The 27,303-nt window shown below is 37.5% G+C and overlaps 4 protein-coding genes across 7 annotated transcripts in view; 1 reads left to right on the top strand and 3 right to left on the bottom strand.

Annotated features, from left to right (window-relative positions):
* The window catches only part of IRSp53 (Insulin receptor substrate 53 kDa), a 34,743-nt gene extending 20,375 nt beyond the window's left edge, over positions 1–14,368 (bottom strand). For 2 of the 4 annotated variants that reach the window (XM_018102426.3, XM_018102425.3), the window contains exon 1: positions 14,064–14,367. The gene's annotated coding sequence lies outside the window, so the exon portion shown is untranslated. Of the gene's footprint in view, positions 1–2,040; positions 2,292–14,063 lie in introns of those variants that run through there. The other 2 variants (XM_018102424.3, XM_089260329.1) reach the window with 2 other exon arrangements.
* A 279-nt stretch (positions 14,369–14,647) lies between these two features.
* On the bottom strand, positions 14,648–24,843 carry NaPi-III (Na[+]-dependent inorganic phosphate cotransporter type III). The gene is made up of 7 exons (XM_018099898.3): positions 24,695–24,843; positions 19,334–19,386; positions 18,235–19,272; positions 17,186–17,611; positions 16,945–17,115; positions 15,953–16,871; positions 14,648–15,571 (listed from the first exon to the last, which is right to left on the bottom strand). Exons 3-7 carry the CDS (start codon positions 18,425–18,427, stop codon positions 15,211–15,213), a joined length of 2,070 nt encoding a protein of 689 aa, XP_017955387.1. The 5' UTR covers positions 18,428–19,272; positions 19,334–19,386; positions 24,695–24,843; the 3' UTR covers positions 14,648–15,210.
* A 71-nt stretch (positions 24,844–24,914) lies between these two features.
* Positions 24,915–26,267, top strand: Ufd1 (ubiquitin fusion-degradation 1-like). The gene is made up of 2 exons (XM_018099925.3): positions 24,915–25,287; positions 25,355–26,267. Exons 1-2 carry the CDS (start codon positions 25,158–25,160, stop codon positions 26,167–26,169), a joined length of 945 nt encoding a protein of 314 aa, XP_017955414.1. The 5' UTR covers positions 24,915–25,157; the 3' UTR covers positions 26,170–26,267.
* On the bottom strand, positions 26,167–27,238 carry mRpL2 (mitochondrial ribosomal protein L2). Its single transcript, XM_018099930.3, has 2 exons — positions 26,767–27,238; positions 26,167–26,708 (listed from the first exon to the last, which is right to left on the bottom strand). The coding sequence occupies exons 1-2, from the start codon at positions 27,236–27,238 to the stop codon at positions 26,290–26,292; spliced, it is 891 nt and encodes a 296-aa protein (XP_017955419.1). The 3' UTR covers positions 26,167–26,289.
* Between the last annotated feature and the right edge of the window lie 65 nt (positions 27,239–27,303).

Here is a 27,303-nt window from a genome sequence, read left to right as displayed (position 1 = left end):
GACAACAACAACAACAACAAAATGGAGCAAATGCCAGCCAAGTCTTCAAATCAAATTAACATATTTGTAGTTTTTGCCCTCTAACAAAACTATTCGGGGCGGCGTCAACACATCCAATTGATTTCAATTGCCATCTCTCAAATTGTTTTGCCTTGTATCAAAAAGAAAACATCTGCGATGCTAATAAGATGTGAGCTGGTGCATTCAACTCATGTTACAGCAGCTCTACACAGAGCGTAGCTACAGGGTATTTCGCATTTCAGATGTTAGATAATCAAGAAATTCACGTATAAGATAAATTGATTGCACAACTATTATCTTGGATATAGTATATTGCAAACTGAGACTACTTGAAGGTATCTAGAAATATAATGATCTTCCTTAACATATATCAAAGAAATTATAAATTTCATATTTCCGAAAGTTGATACTTGGACTAACAATGAAGCACGCTAGAAATGACTAGATATATCAGAGAAACCTTACATGAAATAAATTTATTCCTTAAAATATTATAAAGGGACTGAATTGCTAGAAGGGTTTTTCATTTGTCATTCATTCTACATCAGACTCAATACACTTTATTTCAAATTAAAATTAAAATAATCAACAAATATGAATTCTAGTGGCTCGTAATTATTTATATATGTATATTATAGTTCTACTCAATTGCAAAAGCAGACTAAGAAATAAACCTGACAATCTATTGAAAATGAAAAATCAGTATATCATGGTTTTGTTGAAATGTATTTAACAGGCTGAAAGAGGTGTGACAGACCCCACTAAGTATATATATTCTCGTTTACCTATGTATTTATCAGTCATTCATATTCTTAACTCATAACAGTAGTTATTGTTATCTTAAAATGGAATATCATAGGATATTTTATACCTTATACCATTCATCAATATTATGTTTTTAAAACGAAATTTCTCTGAATAACTTTACCTTCATTCTGTATGGTATCTAGCACTCATTCACATTTATTAAGTAAATTTACAAGTCACTGCCATTAATAAATATTAAGGAGTAGCCGTATATGACATCCTACACAAAATCATATGCCATTAAACATTTTATCTACAGGGTATCTCTCAGACGCTCCCATGATTTTGTCATATAGAATTAATGAAAAATACCCAGCATATTTTGCAGGCATTCACAATTGAAAGCGCGCCAACAAAGCCGTTTTACAGGGTATCCAGCAGCCAATAACATTCCAACTGCTCGTGTTATATATTTCTCCCATGCCACAAGAAAAAAGCAAGACAAAACAATTCCAGGCGGCGTTCTATTAACCCACTAGCCGTAGCTTCAGCTGTTGCTGTTGGTGTTGCTGGCGCAGTTGCCTACTCGTAATTGGACACACCTAGCACCGCCTATCCATGGGTATCTTCGACCCGGACCCGATCGTGACTTCATTTAGCCACGTTGTGCACGTAGCTGCCGCATTTCTGGCATCTCTGAGCGTTGTCGGTTCGGCTGAGAGTGCCGCAGCAGAGCCGTCATAAATTAGGTGTAGATGGCATCTCAAAGTGCCGGCTCGGCATCCTCTCGCTGCGCAATTTAATGGCGACACACACACATACTGAATGGGTGTGACTGTACCTATGCAACTAGGACGGGAGGCTAAGCTAGCATTGATATGAAAGAGAGGCAAAAACATTGTGCAAATTAGCTGCGTCTTACACATGCCCACGAATCACTTAACAGCAGCTGATTAACATAAAGATAGGTGGAGAGGCAGAGAACACAGTGCTTATAAATAAATATATGATTATTACTATATAATATTATTATTAATGATGCATGTCGCAAGCATATAGGTATTACAGAGAGTACAGCTTTGGCCTCACATATACTCAATAGCTCAATAGCTCCAAGGACAGCCCAGGCTAAAAGCAAGTACAAATATAAATACATTCACACACTCACATACTTACGTTTCGAATAGTAACTCTCCAGACTTCTACACCCACTTGCTTCTTCGAAACCCCACGAAACTGAGCCCCATTGCCCAAAACACACACAACAAATACCTGATCAAATCCATGGCAATTGCGAATGCGTATAATTTATCACTTAGAGCCGAGTGTACAGAACAATCCAAATAAGAATTATTGAATGACTGCGTCAGTGCCAAGGAATGCGACCTTGAGCTGTCGTCGTCGTCGTTGTTGTTGTTGCTGTTGTTGTTGTCTGTTGAGATGTCGTGACTGGCCCAAGACCCGCTGCGGTCCCTGGCGAATAGTAGTTATAGCAAGTACAGCTGAGTGGCAATAGCCGGAGAGTCGGCTAACAAACGGTTAAAGGTACTGACAATAAATTCAATATCGAGAAAGAAATCTGAAATCTGAAATCAGCATCGCTTGGCAGAAAATAGCACAAGTCGTCGCATACAATAAAACACGTTTGACGAACGCTTTGATGAAGATGAAGATTGAATATCTGTCAGATACATGTAGAACGAGCCAGCCAGCCAACCAACCAACGAGCGAGCGAGCGAGTGGCTCACACAAATGTGGCAACCAACCGCAAATAACAACAACAACAACAACAGCATTCACTTTTATTTTCAACATTGCAACCACAAATACTACAACAACAACAAAAACAACAACAAGTACAGCAAATGGCACAACAAGCCAAATAACAAAGATCAAACGTAGCTCAAAGAGAACAAAGCGAAAACAACAAATACAACAACAACCACAACAACAAGAAAGGCAACTACAAATATATATACTACTCATTTGAACTACAGTTTGTGGATACATTGCACATACCCAGCAAAAGCAATGGGGTATATCGGTGTGCATAGCTACATAAGTCAACTATATCATTGTCATTATAGTACCAGTGTGAAAAGTATTTGTGTACTGCATATACCCTGTAAAACTATTGGCGGCTAGTGGGGTATATCATTGACGGGTTATATTTCTAAATCAGCCAAAAATTCCTATTATAGTAACTGTTTCAAAAGTAATTATGTGTAGTACACATTCCCTGTAAAATAATACATCAAAAGTATTGACATTGGATATTGATAATCAATAATTAGCCTTACATGATAGAGTAGAGAAATGCATATATGTATATATAATTATATTATTATAAATATAATAATTTTCTACATTTGTCTTCTATTGAAATTTTTCTACATATGTATATTTATATTATATATATTATTTATTTAACATTTTCACATATAATTTCAATATTCATTCAACTGTACTTTGAATTCAGCTCATTTATATTTTCTTTCGTTTAGGGTACATCGTAGTCATCCATTTGCGTGTATTTACTTGACTTAATTTTACTCGAGCTAAGTTTACTCTTTGCATTAGGAAATGCTTCAAAAGTTTTGAAGTCAAGCGCCGACTCCCACCTCGGAGCTTGGAATGCGCCAAGGCTACAAGTACAAAGAACCCATATGCCATATTTATATATACATATGTATAATAATAACAAGCATCTTATATATTATATTCATATATATGTATGTATGTATAAATATAAGATTTTCGCTTTTAAAGCTCTTCAATTTGAGTGCCTCATTAGTGATTTATTAACTGTAAAAGTAAATTTATTATGACATTAATTAAAATGTATTTGTTTTTATATATCTAATAATATTTATATATATTTTAAGAAATTGTCATTTTGTTAAAAATATATTTAAGAGGCATACGAGGCATACGTCTTATTAAGCCTCATATGGATATTCTACAGTTGAATGTACCAGTGAATTGAGCAACAGAATTCATTGTGATTGTCTGTTCGTATGTCTGATGATTTAGATATTTTAATATATGAGAGCTAAAAACACTTAAAAGACGCTCTATAGCAAGTCTGTCATTTTCGTACTACTTCACATGTTTCAACTCAAAATCTTATGCAAACTTCAGTTATTTGAACACATTTAAGAATGAATAAAAAATCGCTTATGAAATATCTCTAAAAAGAATTCTCCTAAACTAAACTATTCTGCACATATACAGTTGAATATAAATTGCGTTTATTTATTTACATCCATTTATTTGACTCGCTTCTCTACCTTTCTCTTAGCAAATGCCACATTAGCCACTATGTCTTACATAATTAAGAGTATTTAAGATCTGCCACATTTCGCGGGTTCTTCAACTTATAACATTTTATTTAATTTCTTGCCTCTGCCAACAACAAAATGCCAAATGACAAAAATAATATGAAAATAAAACGAGAAGAAGAAAAAAACAGAGTCAATGAACTGGGCTTATTTATGCAGCCAGAAACCCAATTACATAGTTTAACGACTTTTGAATAGTATTGGCAAAACTAGACTAAGATTGTTATTTGCGGCGTGCCTTGGACCTGATTAAAACAAATCTTTCTCAATTCGAAATGCTTGTGTAATTTTCGCAACGATCTCTCGGAGAACCGAGAACCAGTTTCAGAACTGTGCCAGAATTCGAATTCAGTTGGCCATTTGTCAGATGGCTTTAATCATATTCTCTTCAATTTGCATATGTAAACGTACCCAAACGAAACTCCCTTCTAAACATATTTTTCATCTCATAATTTCTTCAAGTCAATAAATTTGGGGAATTTTCGTGCTGTCAATTTAACAAAGGCCAACAATTTATTCCATGAAATTTCTATTTATATTTAGATTTTAAATCTCTATAGAAGTTGGGGCTAAGTTCAAGTTTAGCCATAAACTAGAAATGAACGCAAGTCGAATAAGATTTCAGTGAATTGTGATCCACAGCATCCGCAGCTGCTTCAGAAATCTGGGCATATCAAGCCAACCATGACAGAGGCCAATTAAATTGGGGGCATTTATTTTGCGGCTCTCTGGTTAATTTAAGCAAATAAACAAGCGCTGCAAAACAAAAGACTTAGACAACAAACTTGGCGCGTAATTACGGCTACGTGCTGCGCATTTTGTGTTCAAGCATTAAAATTTAAAGAGTCAAAGCAAAAAAAAAAAAAAAAAACAAAAAAAAAAACAAAACAAAACAAAATGTAGTTTAGAGTAATACGGCAAGTTGAGCATCGACAATTGCAAAGATCGGAAGTGTGTGTAGAATTGAAAGAGCTGGAAACAAAAGACTTGGGCAACAAACTTGGCCTATACCATCAAATTTTCATAATTAGCAGGCGAATGAGAGAAATCCACAGCAACGTGAGCAAAGCGAATCAAACTTTTTTCCATTTTTTCTATCTGAGGTAAAAGGCACGGCATAGACAGACGATGAAGTTGTCTGTACTCAAGTTATCCGTGCATTTAATTAGCCATTTTCACACATTTTACTTTCAACAAGCTGCCAAATTGTCAGAAAAAATATAATAATACATATACATATATATTTAGGTATATCTATATGTGCATATAGCTTATATAGTTATAGAGCTGGCCTCAGCGATTTCTTCAATGAAACGCAAAAAAGCCATTAACGGTCAAGCGTAGGTTTGGCTTTGACAAGCCACTCTTCACTGTCTCTACTGTCTCTTCTGTCTCTTCTGTCTGCTTTGTCTCTTTTGTATCTTGCGGCTTCATCTCTGTGCACGCAGATGCTACTTCCTCTGCTTGGCTCTTGACTTGCCGCAGAAGTTGCGACTCACTTTCAAGTGCTCGGCGCCATTTCTATTTTTTTTTTCTTTTCGAATTTCAAAATTGAAATTTTCCCATTGCATTGAACTTGAAACTGGGCAAATTGAAGCCTAGCCAAAAAAAACTACAGCAAACAATTTCCACTTGAATTTCCACTTATGACTCGCCCACTAATGTGACTTTCGGTGGCTTTACAAACTTTCTGCACATCTTCCACATTTGATTTATGCCACACAATCAACAATTTTTTGGCTGCGCAATTAGCTTTTGGATTTTATTTGTTGTTGTTCGACTTTGGCTCTCGGATGATGTCTTTGGCATTGCCTAGCCCGCATATCATGCTCAAAATATATGTATATACAAACAGCAAAAATACTTAAATACCCAATGCTGTATGCTGTGTACGATGAGCTAAGATTTGATTGGCTTATTGCTGGAGCATTAGCTTAAGTGTCGAGCACAAACCTGCAAAGAGAGAAAACGTGTAGAAAAAGTTAAATAGGAACCTTGATGGGGATTCTTAAAATGTACGATATATTATCATTTATATAGAATCATGAAAAATTTAAATTTAAAATTAAATTATAAATACCTCAAAAAAGTTTCTTGAAAATTCTATATACAATATATTTATATATATTATTTAATAATTGATTAATTATTTTATATGTTTTTAATTATAGGATTTTAATACAGAAGCAAGTCTTCCTTTTTTTATTTCTAAAAAACAAACAAATTTTTAAGCATAATTTAATGAGTTCTATTAAATCTACACATTTTTATGCTGTGATTAGTTTTTTAATATTATAAGGAAGTCGTTAAATATGTATTTTTTTAAGATTCACGATTTTTGTAGTATATTAGTAATGGCATCGCAAATCTAACAACTTTTCCGGAAACCTTTATAATATATTTTTACTTATTTATATAAATAGAAGATATTGATGCATATGAAAAAAAAAAATAAATAAATAAAAGTAAAATTACAATATACATATAAACTCAATCTAGAGAATATATTTATCTACAGTTTTATAAATGAATATTAACAGGCAGGCTAAAGTTTCAGTTAGTTCACATTTTTTTTACAAAGCTCACTCTTGCCTTAGTCGAAAATATCTGATTATAGAATTTTAATTTAAAATTTTAATATTATATTTAAATATTTTTTGTCGGCATTTTTAGATTGTTGCTAGATTCCTAATCAGCTCACATAAAATATAACTGATTTTTGGACAAACGAACTACCAACAGTCGTAACGATGTCTCTTGTGAAAGTTTACTAACGAACTCCACTAAATTCTTAACAAACAAAAAAAAAAGAAGTGTTTTTCTCACTCGCATAAACCTGATTAAAGTATTGCGACTTTTACTTTAAAAGTGAATGTTTTGCCGAAAAACTACAAAAATGCTTGAGATAATTTAGCATGTGCGATGAGAAGGCGAGACTTACAGATAAACCAAATATATATTCAGGGAGAGAGATATATATATATATATACATATGTATGTAATATACAAACGCCCCTTTCGCCAGCTGCCAGCATTTGTGGCAGCTCATAAATGGAGGCAACAACCCAGACTAGAGCTGCGGCACATTCAATAATCGTTTACAATGCAAATGGGAGGTAATCAGCCGAGGTTATTAGCCACTCAATAAGCGAATTGCCAATTAAAAGCGTGTCGACTGGCACATACCCTAGACTCGAAAATGTTGCGTGAAGTTCGCTTTGGCATGAAATTCGCTTTGATTCGGCGGCGATTTAATTAAGCCTAGTTAGCTGAGCTGCCTTCGCGTTCGACGCTTAGGAAATTGATACAAATTGTTTGTAGCATGCTCATGTTGGTTACCTTTTTCTGCTTGTTTGTTAGTTTGCTGCATTTTCCTTAATGCGATTTGCATTGAATTTGGAACAAGATTTTCGCGTGGTATGGGTTGGGCTTGGGCGGGTTCACCTGTACGGTCAACGTTCGCATTCGCATTCGCATTCGCATTCACATTTGCTCGCCCCACATAAATCATGCAACATGTTGTCGATGTATCTGTTTCTGTTGTATTTGCAGCAAAGCCTTTTAGGTGTGAGCTCTCGCTTTGAATTATTTTTAGGTCATGTAGTTCAATTTGGGCAAATATCATACAAATATACATATATATACATATGTATATGTATTTATATATAGAAACAAAATCGAACTCAAGGCAACGCTGAGATACGAAAACCAAATGTGGGTCGACATGCGTGCGGCATGATAAGCCGAACTGGGCTACCGCAAATTGTTAAATAAATCAAGTTAATGATTTAGCCAAAAAAAGAAAATAAAACAAGGAAATTTAAGCTGCATGGATGCATAAATTGTGTGTTACAGTACAGTTACATATAGTATTTAACTACGTGCAACAGGGCGTATGCGCAATTTGTATTGGAATTTTGCTTTTTTAATAAATCGCTTCGGGCTGTGACGTGTGTCCAAAGGTTTTGATTGATTTTCTATGGAAATAAGCAAATCAAAGCGTCTCAAATTGTACACAAAAGCCACAGCAGCAATCAGACAGCCACGCCCACCAATAATGATTGGCCAAAAGTAAGGGAAGTATAAGAGCTGCGCAATTTCGATTGCCACAGGCGTCCAATTGGCACATTCTGCGGATTTCTATTGCATTCGAACTTTCGATTTCCACATCGAACACTATATAATAAGTCGACACAAAAACAAAATCATAAATAAACAGAAACTTGTTCTCGGAAACAAAAGGTAAAGAATTGTATCGAATTGAATTGAATTGAATCGAAATCGGAGCAGCAGATAGCTCAATATTGCATGGAAGTAGTTGTAATTGTATCAAAATAAAAAATAAAAAAATAAAGTAAAACTTGTCTAAAACTTGTTTTTATTTGAATTTTGTTCTTATTCATAAACAATTCTATGGTGAATAATAGAAAAAGTGAAAGAACTAGCTAATTAATTTAACAAATATTGAGAGTAGCCAATTCACTCTCAATTTTCATAAAATTGATTAGCTAATACGAAAAACGAGGGGAATTTGATTGAAATTAAAAAATAAAAAAGAAATGAATAAATAATTCAATGACACTATAGCATTTAAGTATACATGGAATTTCTACCTTTATTACAGCTAGAAATAAAAACAAAATAAAATTAAATATATAAAAATAAAAAAATTGTTATTTTTTAAAAACCCTATTGGTAATTAAAAATATCATTAATATTTTTCCTTTTATATTTTTACTTATATATAAAGTTATAAATTATGCAATATTAATTTTGTTTTAAAGTGTATTTAATTTAGTTATACTTTTTAATTCATTAATAAATAAGACTTATGGTGATATTATTATTTTTTTTTTTTTTTTACTTTTTGGTTTTTCAACATGACTTAATTTTTCAAAATAAATATCTTTTGCAATATTTCTTTATAATATTTAAATTCTTTTCTCTATATATCGTTATATTATATTACTTATACCATTATAATGTAATTACTTTAACAGATATTTTCATCTTTGCTTTAATGATTTTTGTAACATCTCAGCTCTAAAAAAAATTCCACATATAAATAATTATTATTAGATTTCGAATAATTACGTAAATACTGCAGAGTCAAATCTAAAAATGTTCAAACTAATTTCAACTTCAATTATTTCAGTAATATCGCTAGATGTCTGGAGTGAGATACCATTAATGTGAGAATGTAACAAATTAGTCCCATGTGGAGCTATTCAAGAATTTATATGCCATTCCGAGCCATATTTGGAATTGGTGTTTTTGTTGTTGTTTTTTTTTTTTCATGCTCAACTATGAATTAAGAGCAGGAATTATTAAGACTCTGACTGTGATTTCGATTTCGTTTTCAATTTCAATTGCTGGCCAGAGAATCCAGCGTGAGTTGTTGGCTAGGCCAGTGGCTTGCTTGGTCAGACAACTTTCAATGCAAATGCAGCTGCTCGAAGACAAGTTACCGTTATAAGGCACTGATCTATAATAGGTGTATTACAGGTGAGTCGCTCGACTGGAGTGGGGGCAACAGCTTGTTAAAGCCCCAGGCGAGGGGCGATTAGTTAGTTATGCTGGGTGACATATTATACGCTCAACTTGATTGATGCAAAAAAAAATGTGGTTGTTGTTGTTGTTGTTGATAAAGTTATGCACTTGAGCATTTTCTTAATTAATGTCCATATTTTATTTCAATTTGTATTCATACTCTTTAGCATTTAGTTATTTATTTATTTATGTTGCAAAGGTTTTTGTTTATAGCGGAATTCATGCAGGTGAACGGGAATTTTCAATGAGTTTTTACCTTGAATTCAATTTGTGGTAAATTAATATTAGATAAAAGAAGCTGTGTGAGTTTAATGAAAACCTAAATTGTTTTGCTTATTTATTATATATATTTTAATAACTAATATACACACATTCTTTTCAATTTATAAATAGACAAACATGATATGTAAGACTATGAAAATTAATAAAATTATTTTTAAATAACTTTTAACAAAAACTCTCTTTTTAGAAAGAAAGGTAAATATAATATAAAACGAAGAAATAGAACTGATTAGCGATCATTAGCGAAGACAGTAGTGAATTTTCGTCCCTCTCTCACTCTCTGTCTGTCTTACTCTAAATGTTCACATCTCCTTGTCTCGGCATCTGCCCATAATCTTAAGTTGAGTGTTAAGTCCAAATTGAAAATGAAAATCGATTGAGTTTTACAGCTTGCATAATGTGCCATAAATTGCATTTGAATTTCTCCAAACGGCGCTGCGTCTATCTCAGCCGAGGAATTGAAGTGCGCCCAATCAGATATGCATTGAACAATTAATTTGTGTTGCAAATGCGTGAATGACAGTGAGTGTTTTTTATTTTTTTCATTTTTTATAAACTATCAGAGATATTTGTAGACATTGGTCGAGGCGAAGGCAAATGCAAAAGCAAAGGCAAAGGCAATGCCGGCTCAAAGCATTTCCATTTCCATTTCCAATTGCAATTGCAACTGCAATTGTAATAGCATTTCCATTGCCATCAACATTAACTAACCAGACGAGTTGCTGGCAGTTTGTTTTGGTCTGGCCGAGCCGAAACTCGTAGCTGAAGTTGATGCCTGCTCCAAACCTGGCCAAATGCTGATGAACTTGTTTGCAGCGCCTACAGCGGCCAACACGAAAAGTGAATGGGAGCGGCACGGAGCAGGGGGCCGGGGGGGCAAGTCAGAGGGTGGGCAGCGGTTTGTCGCTTTGACAATTTGGCTAAAGTTTAATAAACTTTATGAAATGTGGTCCTGAGTGGGAAATGTGGGAAATGCAGCCATCGACCGTCGACGAACGGCAACGACATCAAACTTCAATGGCAGCGCAGCAGCCGGAGCAGCAGGCCGAGCGGAAGGAGCGTCTGCTGGCTGATAAAGGAAATTCAAGGAAAAGCCATTAAGCAGGAAGCGAATCGAACACATTAGAAAGTTGATGCCAAAAATTACTAGAGGAAAAACCCACGTGAGCAGCTATAAGCATATGATTTAAATGGGAGCTGACTAGGCAGAAGATGGAAGACTTATAGTATGTCTCTAATATCTATAGGCTGAGGTGTTGCTAAATGTATTTAATCGGAAGGGGAGCTGTGGTATATATAAATGATCCTCTCTCTGACCGTCTCTTCGTTTATTGAGATTTATGCATCGGAATATCAGTTCTTCGAAGAGATCAGGAAATCTCCTAGTGGATATCCATCAAAGCACTCCTAGTTGTTTATTATCTAATTATATTTCAACTGATTACATGCTTAAGATTTCCTTTCATAGTATAGAGCAATTTATTTATGATATTTCAGTTTACAAGAGATTTATAGCTGGCTTTTGTAGATAAAGCTGATTACTATTCATAAATAAACTATTCATATTTCATTATTTTCCATCCAAATTTCCCAATCAAAGTCAATAGTCTTATATTGTAGCCTTAAATCTCAACTAATATTAGTCGATGTCTCTCCTAGCTCGTTTTTTCCATAAGGATTTATAGTTTGCTCAATCATATGTGTATATATTGTGGGAGTGTCTTTGCGCCACATCAGTATCAGAATCCCGAATCAGTAAGAGGAGAGCTGGCAGAGCAGAGAAAGTGCGCACTAAGTGGGGCGCTAAGAGGATGACGCTGCAAGGCTTATCATTACACGCACACATACATATACCCACTACATATGTATATGTATATATGCATAAGTGATAGAAGTGGAGCTGGATCAGAATCTGGTAATAACATGTTGTTAGCCAAGCCAGTATTTCGCTCGTGTGTGTGCTGTGCACTCGAAATTGTATCTAATGGCGGTGGATTCTGATTAATCGCAACGGCCTGGCAATCCAGGTGAGTGGCAGCAACTGCGGCAGGCTAGTAATTACCAAGTGGACTTCTAGCTAGCAGCACCAGCAGCAGGAGCAGCCAGTAATGAACTGATAAGCGCATAATTAACTGGCATTGTAACCAGTTTACATTGGCATGCCTCTGTCCCACCATCCTTCTCTCTCTCTTTCTCACCTGCTGCACCACCAGGTGCGCAGCGCTGGCTGAAAATATTTTAAGGCGTGTTTTACCAGCCGATTTCAATAGATTTTTTTCTCTGCGTCTTTAATGACTTTTGGCCATTTGCTATGGCCAAGCTAATGGCTAATGGCTTTCGGTCGGGCTTTTGTTCTGCCAGTGAATTGGCTTTAAGATTTTGCGCTTTATTTGTTTGCAAATGGTAAATGCTAAGAAATACAAGAAACTGAAAAACCGCTAGACCGGGCACATAATAAAGTACAGCTAGCTATGCAAAAATTAAAAATAAAAATAGAATAACTAATCTACCTGCTCACTGTTCCCTAAATGGGTCACGTGTCACACATGCCGCACGCCGCATTCCACCTGCCACATGCCACATGCCACCTGCTCTATAGGCAACCTAGCCTCTTTAATAAATTACGCTCGATAGGAAATTCGTAAAGAAATTCAATTTGTTTTAATGCGAAACGATGTTTCCTCAATTGAAGATATAGCTCTCTCTCTCGATCCATCTAGCTCTAGATAAATGGAAACGAAATAAAAGTCTTCCATCAAAGTAATAAAAATTGAAAAATAATTTAAACTGAAAAAATTTTTTATTATTATTATTTTTTAATAAATAAAGAAACAATAACATTGAAGGATTCTATAACCGAAAAAGTACATTTTTTGGTGGCGATTGGTAAAGGCTTGTTTTATTGTATTCAATTATATTCAATTGCACTTAATTCGTAATAAATACGATAAGCAGCAATTGACAACAATTCGGATCAAGCACGAATCGCATTGCAAATTATGAACTCATTTGAAAAAAACTCAGCGAACATAAAACAAGTATTAAAGTTGCGCTGGAGTGTATAACACCGACTGCATAATACCCGTTCGAAGTGCAAGTAACTCTGCCTTGGAAAATCAAATACAAAAGGGGATAGATAGACCAGGAATTCTTATAATGTCTCATCCCTAAAGTGAATATGAAAGTCAAAGAAAACCAAGAAACCCTTTTCACTCGGCAAGCGAATGAAGTAAAGCATTACACATCAAGTAAATGCCAGAAAATAAGAACAAGCCGCTTTGTCGAACAACAATAAAAAAAAACACATATGTATATATATACATATATAGGTGTGCGTTTGTGTGTGTGTAAAACAATCAACAACAAGTTGGAGAATCGGAGAATTTGAGCAGAAAAACACACCTTTAAAATGCCCAATACAGGTAGAAGTGAAGAGTTCAATGCACGCAAATCGGATTAAGCAAAGAAATTAAGTAATACAGCGTGCAGATAGATACATAGATAGATAAATAGATAGGCAGACAGCTACATACATACATACATATGTATATGCCTAGATGTGAGAGCCAAGCTGCCGCCAATGGAGAAATGGTAATGGAAACGGAAAGCCAAATCGAACGAAATCAAACTGAAAATCGAACTGCAATGGGCGTTAGAATGTCAGGAAGTAGAGGCAGGAAGCAGAACAACGCATAATTATGGACTGAATCATCATGCTTAATGCTTACCAAAAGGTATGTATGTAAGCTAAGAAAAAGAAATACTATACTTTACCATAGTATATAACATAGTTATATATAACATAGTCTTACAAATGTCTTACATATGTAGATTGTAAAGCCAGAGCTTTGCCAAAAATTGTTTGTTGTTCAATAATATTAAAATAGTTCGTCTTATATTTATTGTAGAATTTTTGTATTTTTTATTATTATTACATATTCTACTTTATTATTGTTGTGTTTTTTATTTAATTTTATTATATTAATTAAGATATTAATTTATATTATTATTTATTTTCATTTTGTATTAATTTTTCAATCAATTATTATCTTGTGTCATTCATTTTTTAACTTTTGTATAGTCTATATATTTTGATTTATGTATTTAATTTGCAAGACTTACCTTAAAGTTCCTTAGCAGCTGCTGCCGATTGCGTAAATCCAAATGTAAGCGAGTTAAAAGATTTGAGACACCTGTGCACACTTTTACACCTGTTGCATATCTATTAGTATATGAATTGAAACAATTTGTGTTTTGTATTTAGCTCGATTGGCAACCGTTTCAAAATGCATCAAGCACGCGCAGGCGTTACGACTTTCAATACAATTTTAAGAAAACGGGCACAGAGCAAGGCCCAAGTAGCGATATAAGAAACACAACCGAACGCATCGAAGCTCGAGACTCAACTGCCGGCAGCTTTTGCGACGACTTCTCCAAGCGGCGCTCAAAAGTTGCGCCACAAAAGAAAAGCTCTCCGAGCATCATTTGCATGCCTGCGCTAGCAGTAAGAGAGACAGAGAGCGAGAGAGACGGAGCGCGAGAGCTTTTGCTTGGCGAAAACAAGTTTTAAGCATTAATTTGCAATGCTAATAATTTCTGTCTTTAAATTCATTTAGCTCATTAAGCTTTAGGAGCAAAGAGAAAAGCTATCTTTAGCGGTAAGCTCTTTTTCAATGTTTAACTGCGCTTAAGTAAAATCGAATTCGTTCTCTTTAAATTTGTAGTAGTTTGTATTTTATTCATAAGTTCTGCTCTATTGCTTTGTAATTTATAAAATGTAAAATACTTATTAAAGCTGTCCAAAAAAAGGGATTTGAAATAATTTCGTGTTTGTTGGAATGCATTAAACAATTGCACTGGACATTAATATGTTGGGCAAAGTACTAAAAACATAAATACAAAATATTTGAGTACAAAAACATAAAAAAAAAAAAAAAAACAGATGTAATTAGTGCTCTGTCTAAGTGTTAACATTAGCGTATGAATATATATAAACAATATCAATACCAATATCAGTTATGTTCAGACGTTGAGTAAAATGCTTTGCTTTTCTTTATCATGTTCATTACTTTTGTTTTTTGCTTATGTTTTTTTTCGCTTAGTTAGGTGAGTAATTTGGTTTAAGTTTAAATTTGTAGTTGTTTGTTTTGTTTTGCTTTTTTCGTACGTTTTTCATTTGGTTTTGCTTTATCAACTGGTACAATTACGAAACATTAATTTACTTTTACAATTAATAATTGAATGACGACGTTTATTAAAGTTAGCCTCTTTAAACTGGATCCACATCATTCACGACCAGGGCGCAGAGCACGTACATCATCCCAGCGCTGAGCATCGCTGTCACCGGCACCGTGACTATCCAGGCGTAGGCAATGTTCCGGAACAAATGCCAATCGACGCTACCGTCCTCCATGGCTTCCCCAGCAGCTGGCGGTGCCGCTGCATGTTGCTCTTCCGATGGCCCGCCCAGCTCCTTCTCGTGCTCCTTACGTTCGCTCTTGCGACCCGCTCCACTCACATGACCCACGAAAACCACCGAACCCACTTTGCAGTGTGTCGTCGAAATGGGCAAACCAATTTTGCTGGCCAGCAGTACGGTGATGGCGGCGCCTATTTCAATGGTAAAGCCTCTGAAAATAAAAAGATAATGAACCAATGTTATTACTATATAATAAATCAAAGTGGAATATGAAATAGGATAAACGAATCTCTCGCTCATTTACTCACTTTTTCTCTCTGTCTCCCCAAGTCTTCTTCTTTCTGTCTCTATTTATTTTCATGTCACTCGCCTTTGTCTTTCTCTTCTGTCCCGCTCTTTCCGTTTTCTTTCTTTCCGTTTCTATCGGTCGCTCTATAGCTTTCTTTGTTTTTCTGCCTCTCTCTCTCTTTGTTCACATAGCTCCTCATAAAAGAGGGTCTTGACTCTCCCAATTCATCTGCCTATCCTATAGTTTATTTTCCAATCATTCCCTCTTCCCTTAATCATATTTGCTCTTCATTTTCATACTTACGTTGATGAGGTGATCTTTGTTAGGTCATTGCCAATGGTTTCGATGACCCTGCGTCCCCACAGCCAGAGACCCACGGAGATGCCAATGCCGCCGTAGATCAATATATAAATGGGACTTTCTGCTTTCTGCATTACGGAGCCCTCACGATAGATCATATAGAGAGCGATGAGTGGTCCAATGGCGTTGCTAACATCGTTGCCCCCATGCGCAAAGCTACCAAAGGTGGCCGTCAAGATTTGAAGGAACGAGAAGAGCATGGACACCTCCTGGGATTCCTGGCTGCTGCTGGCACGTCGACCCGCTGCACGCTTAAACTCCTCCTCCTGCTCATTGAGCGCCTCCTTGCTCTCGATGAGCGGAACCTTGCTCGAGTTTGGCGACAATGTGGTGCTGATCATTAGATCCAAGCTGCCGGCACTTTGCACCACCTGCAAATTGTTGTTGGTAGCATTGGCAGTTGAACTCGCATTAGCATTAGCATTGGCAGCAACATTGACATTAGCGCTAGCATTAGCATTAACATTGGCGTTGTCCACTGTGTCCGTCCTGCGCTCCTCCTTGGGCGACTGGACACGCTTGAAGCACTCCTGGAGCTTGCGTCCATTTTGCTGGTGCTGCAATTGCTGCTGCTCATCAATGTAGTTCAGGCTGGTCACGGTCAGATCGGGATTATCCAGACTGGCCTTGCCCAGCAGATCCTCGGCCTTGCGTATTATCTCTGGATCTATCTTGTAGTCCTCGGCAGTTGCATTGTTATTCTTGGCCGCGAGGCCATAAGGCGCTAGCTTAAAGGTCTTCGGCGAATTGTCGCTGAGCGAGACCAGCTCGGTGATTTCGGCAATAGCCGGCAGTGGTTTACCCTCGCTAACAAGCGAAAGCGGACGGCGCTGCTTCTTCGGGCTGCCGGACGGCGAAGACTCTACGTAAAATCGAAAGCTAAGTAAATGCTGCGTCTGCATCAGCGGCTGCTGCTCAGTCGGCTCTCCACTTACCCACAGAGTCCTCGAAATTGAACTTGACCGGATTCTGGGCGCGCAACTTCTTGGCAATCGAGCGTCGCTGCAGCGGCACCACCACCAGCTGCGTCAAGAGCGCCACCAGCAGCGATAGTGCGACGCTGACGCTCAACGCTACCCAAGTGGGAATGTTATCCATATAGAGCACTACAGATGAAGTAGACAAATTCATATTGTTCGGTTACTCATTCTCAACTTCTTCTTCGCTTTTACTTACACTTGGGCCCATCCAGCACCACACTGATGACATTAATGAAGAACGTAACGCCGTAGAAAATGGGCAGCGAACGAAAGCCCGCCTTGAGTGGCTCCTGAGCGCGCAAGATGAAGCGGCGTATGGCCAGAAAGAGTAGAATGCTGACGAAGCCGCTCATCACTGGAGAAATGAACCACGAGCCAACGATCGTGCACAGCGTCGACCACTTCAATCCCTGCACGCCACGGGCCACCAGCGAGAAGCCAATGGTGGAGCCCACAATGCTGTGCGTTCCCGAAATGGGCAGCTTCAGGAATGTCGCCACCAGCAGCCAGATGGCGCTACTGGCCAGTGCGGACATGCAGCCCAGCATGAGCACCTCCTCGGCGCCCTCGTACAGGCTCACCTCCAGAATCCCCTTTCGCATTGTATCCGATACCTTGTAGCCTGCGCAGCAAGGAAGACAAGAGAGATGTGATGTCAGATTTAATACTCACATAAGCAGCAGACATAATTCAAATACAAATCGAACATTCTTGGAGCGGGAATCAATTGCTTACCTTTATAAGCTTTTCAATTTTAACCTACATTAAAGCCGAATCAACATTGATGTGATAAATGGCGAAAACTTTACACTCCACTTTGGATTTGTCTCAGCTTTAAGTAACTTCACATATAAATGTTTCGAAAAGCCTATAAAATCACAACTTGACGGTCAACTTTATGTAAACTATACTAATCAGGCAGTACATATTTCGTTCTACAGAAATATGTAAATAACTTATTAATTAATAAAGGACTCTACGACTATCAAAGAATAAAGAAAAAATTAAAAACAAAAGCATTAATGCGGCTTAAGATTCGGAAAAGGGTAATTGAAAAGATTTCGCGCATAAATAAACTTTAAATCGTTTATGTTTTGCCTTTAAGCAATACGACTTTTGCTTAACATCTTCCAGAGGACCAACTAATCGTGTTCCTTATGAATACCTCTCTTTGAAGTCTACTGAAAAGGCTTATTTGAACTACGTAAAGCTCTGCTCTTGTTGTTATATGTGCTTTGTACTTACCAATTAAAACAGCGCCAGAAATTTCGCAGACCGTGGCCAAGACGCAAGCCTGACGTATGGTCAGAACGCCAGAGCCGACGCTAGTGCCGAAGGAGTTGGCCACATCGTTGGCGCCGATGCCAAAGGCCAAAACGAAGGCAATGAGAAAGCCAATGATTACCATCCATAGCAGATCCGCTGAATAGCTCTCCATGATCACAAAAACTCCGTTTTTTCGCAAGGAAAACAAAAACACAACAAACAACTCTAGCCCCTAATCATACAGCCTAACCGTCTCCCTGTCTGTCTGTCTGACTGTTCTTGGAACTCTTTAACTAGTGTTAGATATTGAAAATTGAATTTGAATTGAAATTATTATAGTGTTGTGTGGTGTAGAGGAAATGAAATATTACGAACTTTGTGCAAAGAAAATTAGTGTTCTTGGGGAAAACTATAAAATACAATGCTACAATAATAAATGATATACGGAAAAATAATCTTAATTATTAATAATTGAAAAGTTCTTTTCAAATATTCTCTAAACAGCCATATTTGCGCTTAGACTTCATTGTTGTTATTTTCATAATGAAAAACTGAAGTAGACGCGTGCAGTACACCGAATCGAGGATACGCTGAAATCTGAGCGAAAACTCCTGACGTCCTCTGTGAGCCCTTCCCTACCCAGAAGCTGAAGCTAAATGCTCAGCTCGGCCTGCCTAAAAGTATGCAATAAATTACGTTAACCTAAACACACAACTTATTGCTAAACTGGACTGGACACTAAATACTGATTAAAATAGATTATATTAAGTATAAATTAATAAAAAAAAAAACTTTGCACCCCTTCCGTCTCTCTCCCTCTCCGCCTCTCTCGCTCTCTATCTATAACTAACGACGAAATTCCAAAGCTCTAATTGGAATCGAATGAAAAACTTAGTTTTCCTTGTTCGTCGTCTTGTTGTTGTTGTTGTTGTTGTTGATTGAGTGAAGTTAGTATTGTTGTTGCAAAGTAGTTTCTTGTTATGTTGAATAGGAGCTGATGGTACTCGACTTGGTTAACTGCAAAATGGAGGGTGATGAAAACTTCATGTCAAAATTTGTTGTTCACTTTGTCACTCACCTGACGTTTAGGACAGCAAATTTGTTTCCACGTCAAAAGGCTATTCACCATGTCTGCAATAAATAGAGTTATAAATATGAGATATTTAAATCTTTTCGATAATATTATTTTATTTTTTTTTTTTTTTTTTTGGTTTTAACATATTTTAATACTATTTGAGTGTAATTTTCTTTACAATGTAATCAAATCTATTTTAAATACAAATATTTTCATAGATAAATATATCTATATCTTACAAAATAGATATTTAACTCGGACTTTTTCAGGTTTCCAGATGGACTACCCTTGCTATAGCTGCTGCTTAATGAATATCAAATATATCTTGAAATTAACAAAGACACAGCACACAACTTTGTAAATAACTGCGGTATTCCCGACTCTGCTCTCGCGCGTTCCCAGTGCGCTTTTCAATTGGAAAAATGAACTGAGGAAAAATTGCATATTGCTTAAATTGGCGCAATTTGGTTGTACATTAAGGTCGCGCCCCACTGAGCACGTGTCCCACAGGCACTTTTAACTGGAAGGGGCGGCCCGTTAAGCTGCATGTGAATTATTTCAATGGGCTATTCATGCTCGTAACTGTCTGTCATTTGATTATTGATGTTGGCTGATAAGTATGGAGAATGCTTGAACTGACCGGTTATCCGATGTAGTTAGAGATGCCAAAGATAGGTCAGATTTGCACATATATATAATTTAATAACGGTTTTTTCAGAGTTATTCATATCATTTTAAACATGTCAATTACAATAATTTGCAAGATAATGGCAATGGCAATGATCATTATAGCTTCTCAACTGCTTCTACGTATGTCGAGACATTTCAATAGTGATTATTAGTGTCAATTAAGAGTCCCGATAGCAAACCTTCATAAAAGAATATTTTATAAAAAAAAATACTGTACAAGAATTAATTAAACCATGAGACTTGATATGCCTCCCATAAGACAGCTGAGAACTATTTAAACAATGGCGTGCTGCAGACAAAAGAGCGCCACAAAAGAAACCCAAAGGACACAGCAGCAAGGGGCAAGGGGCCAGGCACAAGGGGGCAAGAGGCGCAAGCTACTAACCAGGACGATGGCTGCTCGGCTGCCTGCCTGCTGGCCAAGGTCGTCACGTTGACATATGCCCGTCATATTTCCAGTAAGTGACGCCCTCCACAACCTCTATGTGTACTATAACACTGATATAACCCTAGTTCTCACTATAATAGTTGGCGATTTATGGCATATTTTGAATCGTTTGGCTATAAATAAATACTACAGCGCACGCCACAGAGGTTTGAGCAGCATTGCAGTGGCGCTAAAACTATTTTTGGGCAGTGGGCATATCCCCCATACAGCAAAAAAGTTCTATTTATAAATTACATTACGTCATATATATTATATTTATACTGAGCATGAAATCATATTGTTTCGACTAATTGATTTTTCACTTTACACGCAAGATCTATAAAGTTCAGCATTCCTCATATTAGTAAAAAGGAAATAAATTCTGTGTTTCATAGGAACACACAGTGTGACAAAATGCATTTACATTAAGCAGTTCAAGTATTACAAAAATATTATTAATTATATATAATATTATTATTTTATTATTATTATATTATTATTAAAATATTTATAGTTTTTATTGAAAAAAAAATATATATATATATATATATATATATATATATATATATATATATATATATATATATATATATATATATATACTGAAATCGTTTATTACATGATGAATATATTTATATAATTATCAAATTAAATTAAAATAGAAAAACAAATTTTCTATTGCTCTTGAGACACTGTGAAAAACTTTGTTGTCTTACTTTTAATGCACATATCTAATCTTCTACATAAATTTAAAATTTGTATAAATTTTAAATATACATACAACTCTTCTAAAATAACCTCATAAATCGACTATTCAATATATTTTGCATAATTGTCCCACTGTGCGCACAGATAAATTATATATTATGGCCTATTGCTATAAAATTGATTGTCATAAGTGCACATTACATCTTCCCATGAAGTGGGGGACGGCGTGGTAGTTGATTTATTTGCTAGTACAGGTAGCCTTGCGATTGCCAAATAAGAATTGCATTTAATTTCGATTATATAGAGATATTGATTTAATTTACTGCATTCCAACAAGGACGAATCTTCACATATCCATATCCAAAGGGCAAAGCGAAAGGGAACTACCTCTAATGGAAGAACCCGCCCTCAACTTGGGAGTTTTAGGGTGGTTTCTAGTTGATATTTTCTTTTCCTGTTGTTATTCAAGTTCAAGGTCATGCAAAACCGTTACCCTTATTTTCCTTTCTGTTTGTGCCTTTTTTAATGACAACATTAACTGTGACTCTCAAACTGTATCCACTGAAGCGTCGCAATTCTCCATGCAAATCAATAAGATGGAATCGGAAATGCTTTCATCTATGCCTCGCTGAGCCTCAACTGTCTATAAGTAATTAACAAGCACGTGCAAACATAAAGTGCAGCAACAACAACAACATACGAAGGTCTCGAACCAATTAAGTGGAAACTTTTACCACCTTCCAGCTCACATTGAAGTTCCAAGTGAATTGGAACCTTAAAGCGGGGCTTGTCGTTTCCTGTTAAATGAATCAATTTTGCAAATTGAAAAACCGCTTCGATTGAGAGTGTCAACTGTACCCATTAATACTGGAAATATGGCAAATATTAAGTTTTTAAACGCATTCGCCACACAAGACCTCGTATGGGAAAACTATAGAATTTCTTTGATTCATCAAACGTCCTGCTGCGCGAGTCTCAAAATACTAACTAAAATAAATATAAGCTGAATGGTATTCCAAATGAAGCTTTACTATACGATTCTCATCACTGTATTTTAAATATATGTAAAAATACATACATATACAAAAAATTCCATATATATTTTCTGTCTACCCTCGCATATACAATAAAATTTAATATATACAGAGTACACATACACATACGCATATACGTATATGTAAACATGTATAGCAAAAGGCAAGTGTTGTATATTTCTTTTATACAAGGGCAGTCTATAAAGTTTCCCAAATAGTGGTATAATATATAAAATAAAGCTGTACATATGTACTTATGAAATATATGTACATATACATGAAATGTACATACGTAAATACATATGTAGCTGTGCTAGTCTGCATAAATTAATAATATATATGTATTTTATATCTTTTAATTTTGTATGTACATATGTATGCATGGACTGCTTAAATGGCATGATTGGACTGCATGTATGTATGTATGTACATATGCCAATCAGCTGTGTACACCATTTGAAAATAAATTTACAAAAAAAAACCTTCTATTGAAATGCTGTCCCCTACTTAATTCTCATGAATTAAAACAAGACTTGTGGGTTTTTATCAATCAAAAAGTAATTGTATTTGGTAACCAACCAAAAGTCTCCTTCCTTTCTTTACCTTCCACTTGGCTTCTTCTGTTATTATACATACAAGCACACACACATACGTATGTCTGCATATATATCTATGTCAACTGATATATGTAAATATGTTTTCTTTTTATTTTGCTTTATTTTGTTGTACTGTTTTGAGTACAGCAAATTCACGAGTTTATCGCCTGATATGAAAACGCGTGCGAAACAAGAGAAGGCATGAACAATAGAATTTTTGGCAGAGCGTAAAGAACAAAAGAGAGGCAATGAGGCGACGCTTTTAAGTTCTTATTGGAAATTTATATGCAAGCGAGTAGATATCTAAACACACACACACACACACACGCACACTGAGGCAGCAGCGTGGCAACAGCTAGCGCGTAGGTGGAGCAGAATAGAAGAAGCGAACTTAATTAAACTAAAACCTATGCAAAATAAGCTCAGCTTTGTCGATGAAAGCCAGGCATATCCAGATAGATCCAAGCAATATCCGTTAGGTGCAAAGTGCTCAAATGGCGGGCGGGAAGGAGACAGCGGAAGTGACCGGGAGACAGGAAAAGAGCATATCAAACGATAACTGTACTTTGTCAACAGTTTGAGCTGCAACAGAGAACAAATTGAGTTATAGCCTGTCCAGCTGCCCAGGCTATAGTCTGCGACCTTGTTGGGGTTGTTGCTGCCGCTTCTGCGGCTGCTATTGCTGCTACGGCTGCTGTCAATCACTTTGTTTACCCATGATATTATAAGTACATATGTAAGTACATATGTATATATACATACATATGCGCAGAACGCATGTATTCCTGTTTGACGTAAGCTTAAGAAAACTATATGAAATATTTCCTCTGTTAAATATGCATATGTATATACATATTTTGCCCATGTGTGTGCGTGTATAGCAGCTAATAGACCAATACAGTTTTAGAGTAACTGAGTCACTGAGTTTATCAGCCGGAAGTTTGTTGCTGGATTTTAGATATTTATATTTTTTGAGTTAATTATCTCTTCAAATTATTCATAGCCTTTAACAGCACTGAAGAAACGTCTTCAGCAATTCCAATAAGATGCGAATAAGACAGCTAATATTTCTGCTCGCGTGAATCATATAAGCTACTGCCTATGTGGTGGAGGTGGGTTGAAGGATAAAAGCTCTACAAAGGGATGACCAATTATTTCGCAGGCAAACGAAATACGTCGAATTGGAAACTAGAAAGTACGAGAAAAGGATAGCACGATATCGTTGTATTTTGTTGTGCTTGCCGCGCCAGAAGCAGCAGTAGTAGTAACAGTTGTAGCAGCTGCGGGAACATCAACAGCAACAACAACAAACTTAAAAACAGCTGCACATGGCAACAGCGCATGTCGAACTGTAATACTTTCGAACACGCCGTCCGCAAGGACAATAACTGTACCCTAAAGATAACAAGACATGGATTTGCAAAAAGTACACTTCATTTGCTTGAATGCAAGATCAGAGCCAACTATTAAGCGAAACATTTTGTCGCTTTCATGCCTTTAAATTTCCAATTCATTTATTGATTTTTCCGATAAAATGTTTAACGCGATTTGATGAGAAAGAAAAGAAGGTAATTGCTAATCTGCATGATATATATAGGTGTATATACACCTACACACACACACTCGCACACGCCATGCACAGAAATTTACGCACATACAGAGATAGCCCACGCTGGCTGATAAAACGAAGAGCAGAAAAATAGAGACACGCGGCGCCAGCAGGACTACGCAAGGATACACAGGAGACCATATACATACACCCACTTTTATATGTACACAAACTTATTGAACACGGCTGTTCGCTGCTCTGCAGCTATTTCATTCTATTGGCAAACTATTCTATACGCTTGCCGCCTACGTATGATTAGCATGTTGTTAACAAATGGTTTATAATTTGCGTTTTACTCACTTAAATAGCAACACTTTTTTCAAATCACAATTTATTTGACGAGAAATTGAAGCGTGATGAACGCGCGCGCACAACTGCGAGCACCGGCTTGCGGAAAAATGGCGATAGTTCTCTTATATCGATATCTTGACATCATCGATGGAAAAAGTTACCCAACTTAACAGCCGATAGCCATAAGTTTAACAGAAAACTTATTAAAATTAATAAAGCCGCTTTTTAACAAAACTTTTCAAAGCATGTTCTATCAAAGCTTTTGCATGCAAGCGCTCACTGATTTTCAACCCCTTGCAACAGCTATTAACAGTGGCCAACTACTGCACTGCTATTGCCGCTGTTATGTTAAGTAACATTTCGGTCTCACTTTGTTTTTCTTCAAGCACAACAAAAACAAATCGTGACATTACAAAAAACTTTGGAAATTCCAAAACAACAAATTAAATATTTGGTTGCCAACAAAGTCGCAATGTTCCACTTTAGTGGCTTCAACATGATGTTCCCAGATGGCGGACGCAGCTTTCAAGTTACCTACAAATGCTTTTCAGTTTCTATGCTACCAGGCAACGAGCGCTCCGACGTGGAGAAGGGCGGAAAAAGTATATAAAACTAAATATATATATTTGTATGTAATAAATGCTATACAGGCAACGTCATTGCTTGCAGTTATCATGCCGCCATCTGCACTGGATTCACTTACTCGCCTAAATGTGGAATATCCCATGCTCTTCAAGCTGACCAACAAGAAGAAATCGCGTTCCTCTCACGCTGGCGTTTTGGAATTCGTTGCCGACGAGGGAAAATGCTATTTGCCCTACTGGATGATGGATAATCTGCTGCTGGAGGAGGGAGATATACTGAACATCGAGAGCGTCTCCCTGCAAGTGGCCACGTTCTCCAAATTTCAACCACACAGCACTGACTTCTTGGACATTACCAATCCAAAGGCTGTGCTGGAGAATGCCTTGCGCAACTTTGCCTGCTTGACCAAGGGCGATGTCATCGCCATCAAGTACAACAAGAAGGTGTACGAGCTGTGCGTGCTGGAGACCCGGCCTGGCGACGCCGTAAGCATCATTGAGTGTGACATGAATGTGGAATTCGAAGCTCCGGTGGGCTATAAGGAGCACAGCGAGCAACAGCCGGCGACGCAGTCAGGTGGTCAAGCAGCAGGCGCGAATGACGCAAGTGCAGGCGGCGCCGTCCACGAGGAGCTGGTCGAGACCTTCAAAGGCTCCGGCGTGCGTCTGGATGGCAAGAAGAAAAAGGACAGCCAGCTGGAGACGCCGGTCCTTAAAAAGGTCTTGCCGCGCGGCGTTCCTGATTACGATTTCCAGTTCGGTTTGCTGCGCTTCGATCGCTCCATCAAACCCATCAGCGATCGCGGCCAGGAGGATGCCGAAGCAACCGGCGAAGCGGCTGGCGCCGATGCGGACAGCTTCCACGGCACTGGCTTCTCAATGAAAAAGACGCGCAAATAGTATGTAATCGCCTCTCACAATTCTTTATTCGTATGTTGCACATGGCTCACATAACAGTAAATAGCAAAAGTAAGAAATGAAATTCCCACAAAAACAAATGTCCAAAGTATCCAAATAATTCTACAAATTGAGGGTCAACTTGAGTTCCGGCTCCTTGGGCAAGGGTGGCGGCGCTATCGTCGTCATTGGAGGCAGTCGCCGTATCTTTCTACCATGTTTGCCCTCTTTTCGCTTCCACAGACCAGACCGGGGCCGATTGCCCAACTCTCGCATGCGCTGCGCGCTACCCACATGCTCCTTGTTGTGCTCCACATTCGATAGGCGTCCCACGGTGGCCATGCAGGTGCGATCGAAGGCAAACTCTCGTTTGGAGGGCAACTGCACCACCACCTTGTCATCGAACTTGCGTAGAATGGTGCCAAAAGTGCCGGCGGCATGGATTAAGTGGCAGGGCTGGCCGGGATTTTTTTCCAAGCAATGAATGCGTGTGCCCACGGGCAAGGCGCCCAACGGATAGGCATCTCCATCATTCGGTCGAACTACAACGCCAAGATTGTGATGAAGTTGATGTTGGAACCGTAGAGCTCATCGACTCACCTGGTATACGTGGAATCACACGCGACGTCTTCAGTATATCGCCCTCTCTCATATTCTCTGTGGCCAATATATACTTCAACTCATCGCCGACAGCAACTAGTGCCACCTTTGCTGTGCGGCACCCATCGTGCAGCAGCTCCACAACGATCTCCTCCTGAGGGGGTCCCTCGCTGGGGCCATCGCGCACCCATTTGATCCAACGATATTGCTGTTTAATGCCGCCGCCAATGCCCTTGGCGACCATGCGACCGCTGACGGGATCACGGCCAGCCAAATGGGTTATCTTTAGAGGTGCCACCGTATATTCATCCGGAAAGTGAACTATACGTCGGAATTGCTGCCCGGCGCCTGGTTTGGGTTTCTCGACAACTTTCGTCTTGGTACGCAACTGTTGGAGCACAGCTAATGCACCGCGCTGCTGCGGCTGCAATGTTAATGTACATGTGCTAAGCAGGCGTGTGAGACTTTGCATTTTCACAGAAAATTCCTTTTAATTGTATCTCATGCAAATTGGTTACAAAACGGAACCATTAACAG

The sequence above is a fragment of the Drosophila navojoa genome, chromosome 4 (assembly GCF_054131105.1).
Source record: "Drosophila navojoa isolate 15081-1374.11 chromosome 4, UAZ_NAV_1.0, whole genome shotgun sequence".
Lineage (NCBI taxonomy): Eukaryota > Metazoa > Arthropoda > Insecta > Diptera > Drosophilidae > Drosophila > Drosophila navojoa.
Note: the sequence above shows the minus strand (reverse complement) of the source record. Positions and strands in the feature narration are given on the sequence as shown.

What these genes read in the sequence shown, in the direction of transcription:
- NaPi-III (XM_018099898.3), bottom strand. Translation starts at nt 18,427, where the DNA reads ATGGAGAGCTATTCAGCGGATCTGCTATGGATGGTAATCATTGGCTTT. An exon ending in CAATTTCGAGGACTCTGTGG is followed by an intron (nt 16,872 to 16,944) that starts GTAAGTGGAGAG and finishes GATTTTACGTAG; the next exon opens with AGTCTTCGCCGTCCGGCAGC. An exon ending in ACAAAGATCACCTCATCAAC is followed by an intron (nt 15,572 to 15,952) that starts GTAAGTATGAAA and finishes TTTTATTTTCAG; the next exon opens with AGGCTTTACCATTGAAATAG.
- Ufd1 (XM_018099925.3), top strand. Translation starts at nt 25,158, where the DNA reads ATGTTCCACTTTAGTGGCTTCAACATGATGTTCCCAGATGGCGGACGC. An exon ending in CGTGGAGAAGGGCGGAAAAA is followed by an intron (nt 25,288 to 25,354) that starts GTATATAAAACT and finishes CATTGCTTGCAG; the next exon opens with TTATCATGCCGCCATCTGCA.
- mRpL2 (XM_018099930.3), bottom strand. Translation starts at nt 27,238, where the DNA reads ATGCAAAGTCTCACACGCCTGCTTAGCACATGTACATTAACATTGCAG. An exon ending in TGTGATTCCACGTATACCAG is followed by an intron (nt 26,709 to 26,766) that starts GTGAGTCGATGA and finishes TTGGCGTTGTAG; the next exon opens with TTCGACCGAATGATGGAGAT.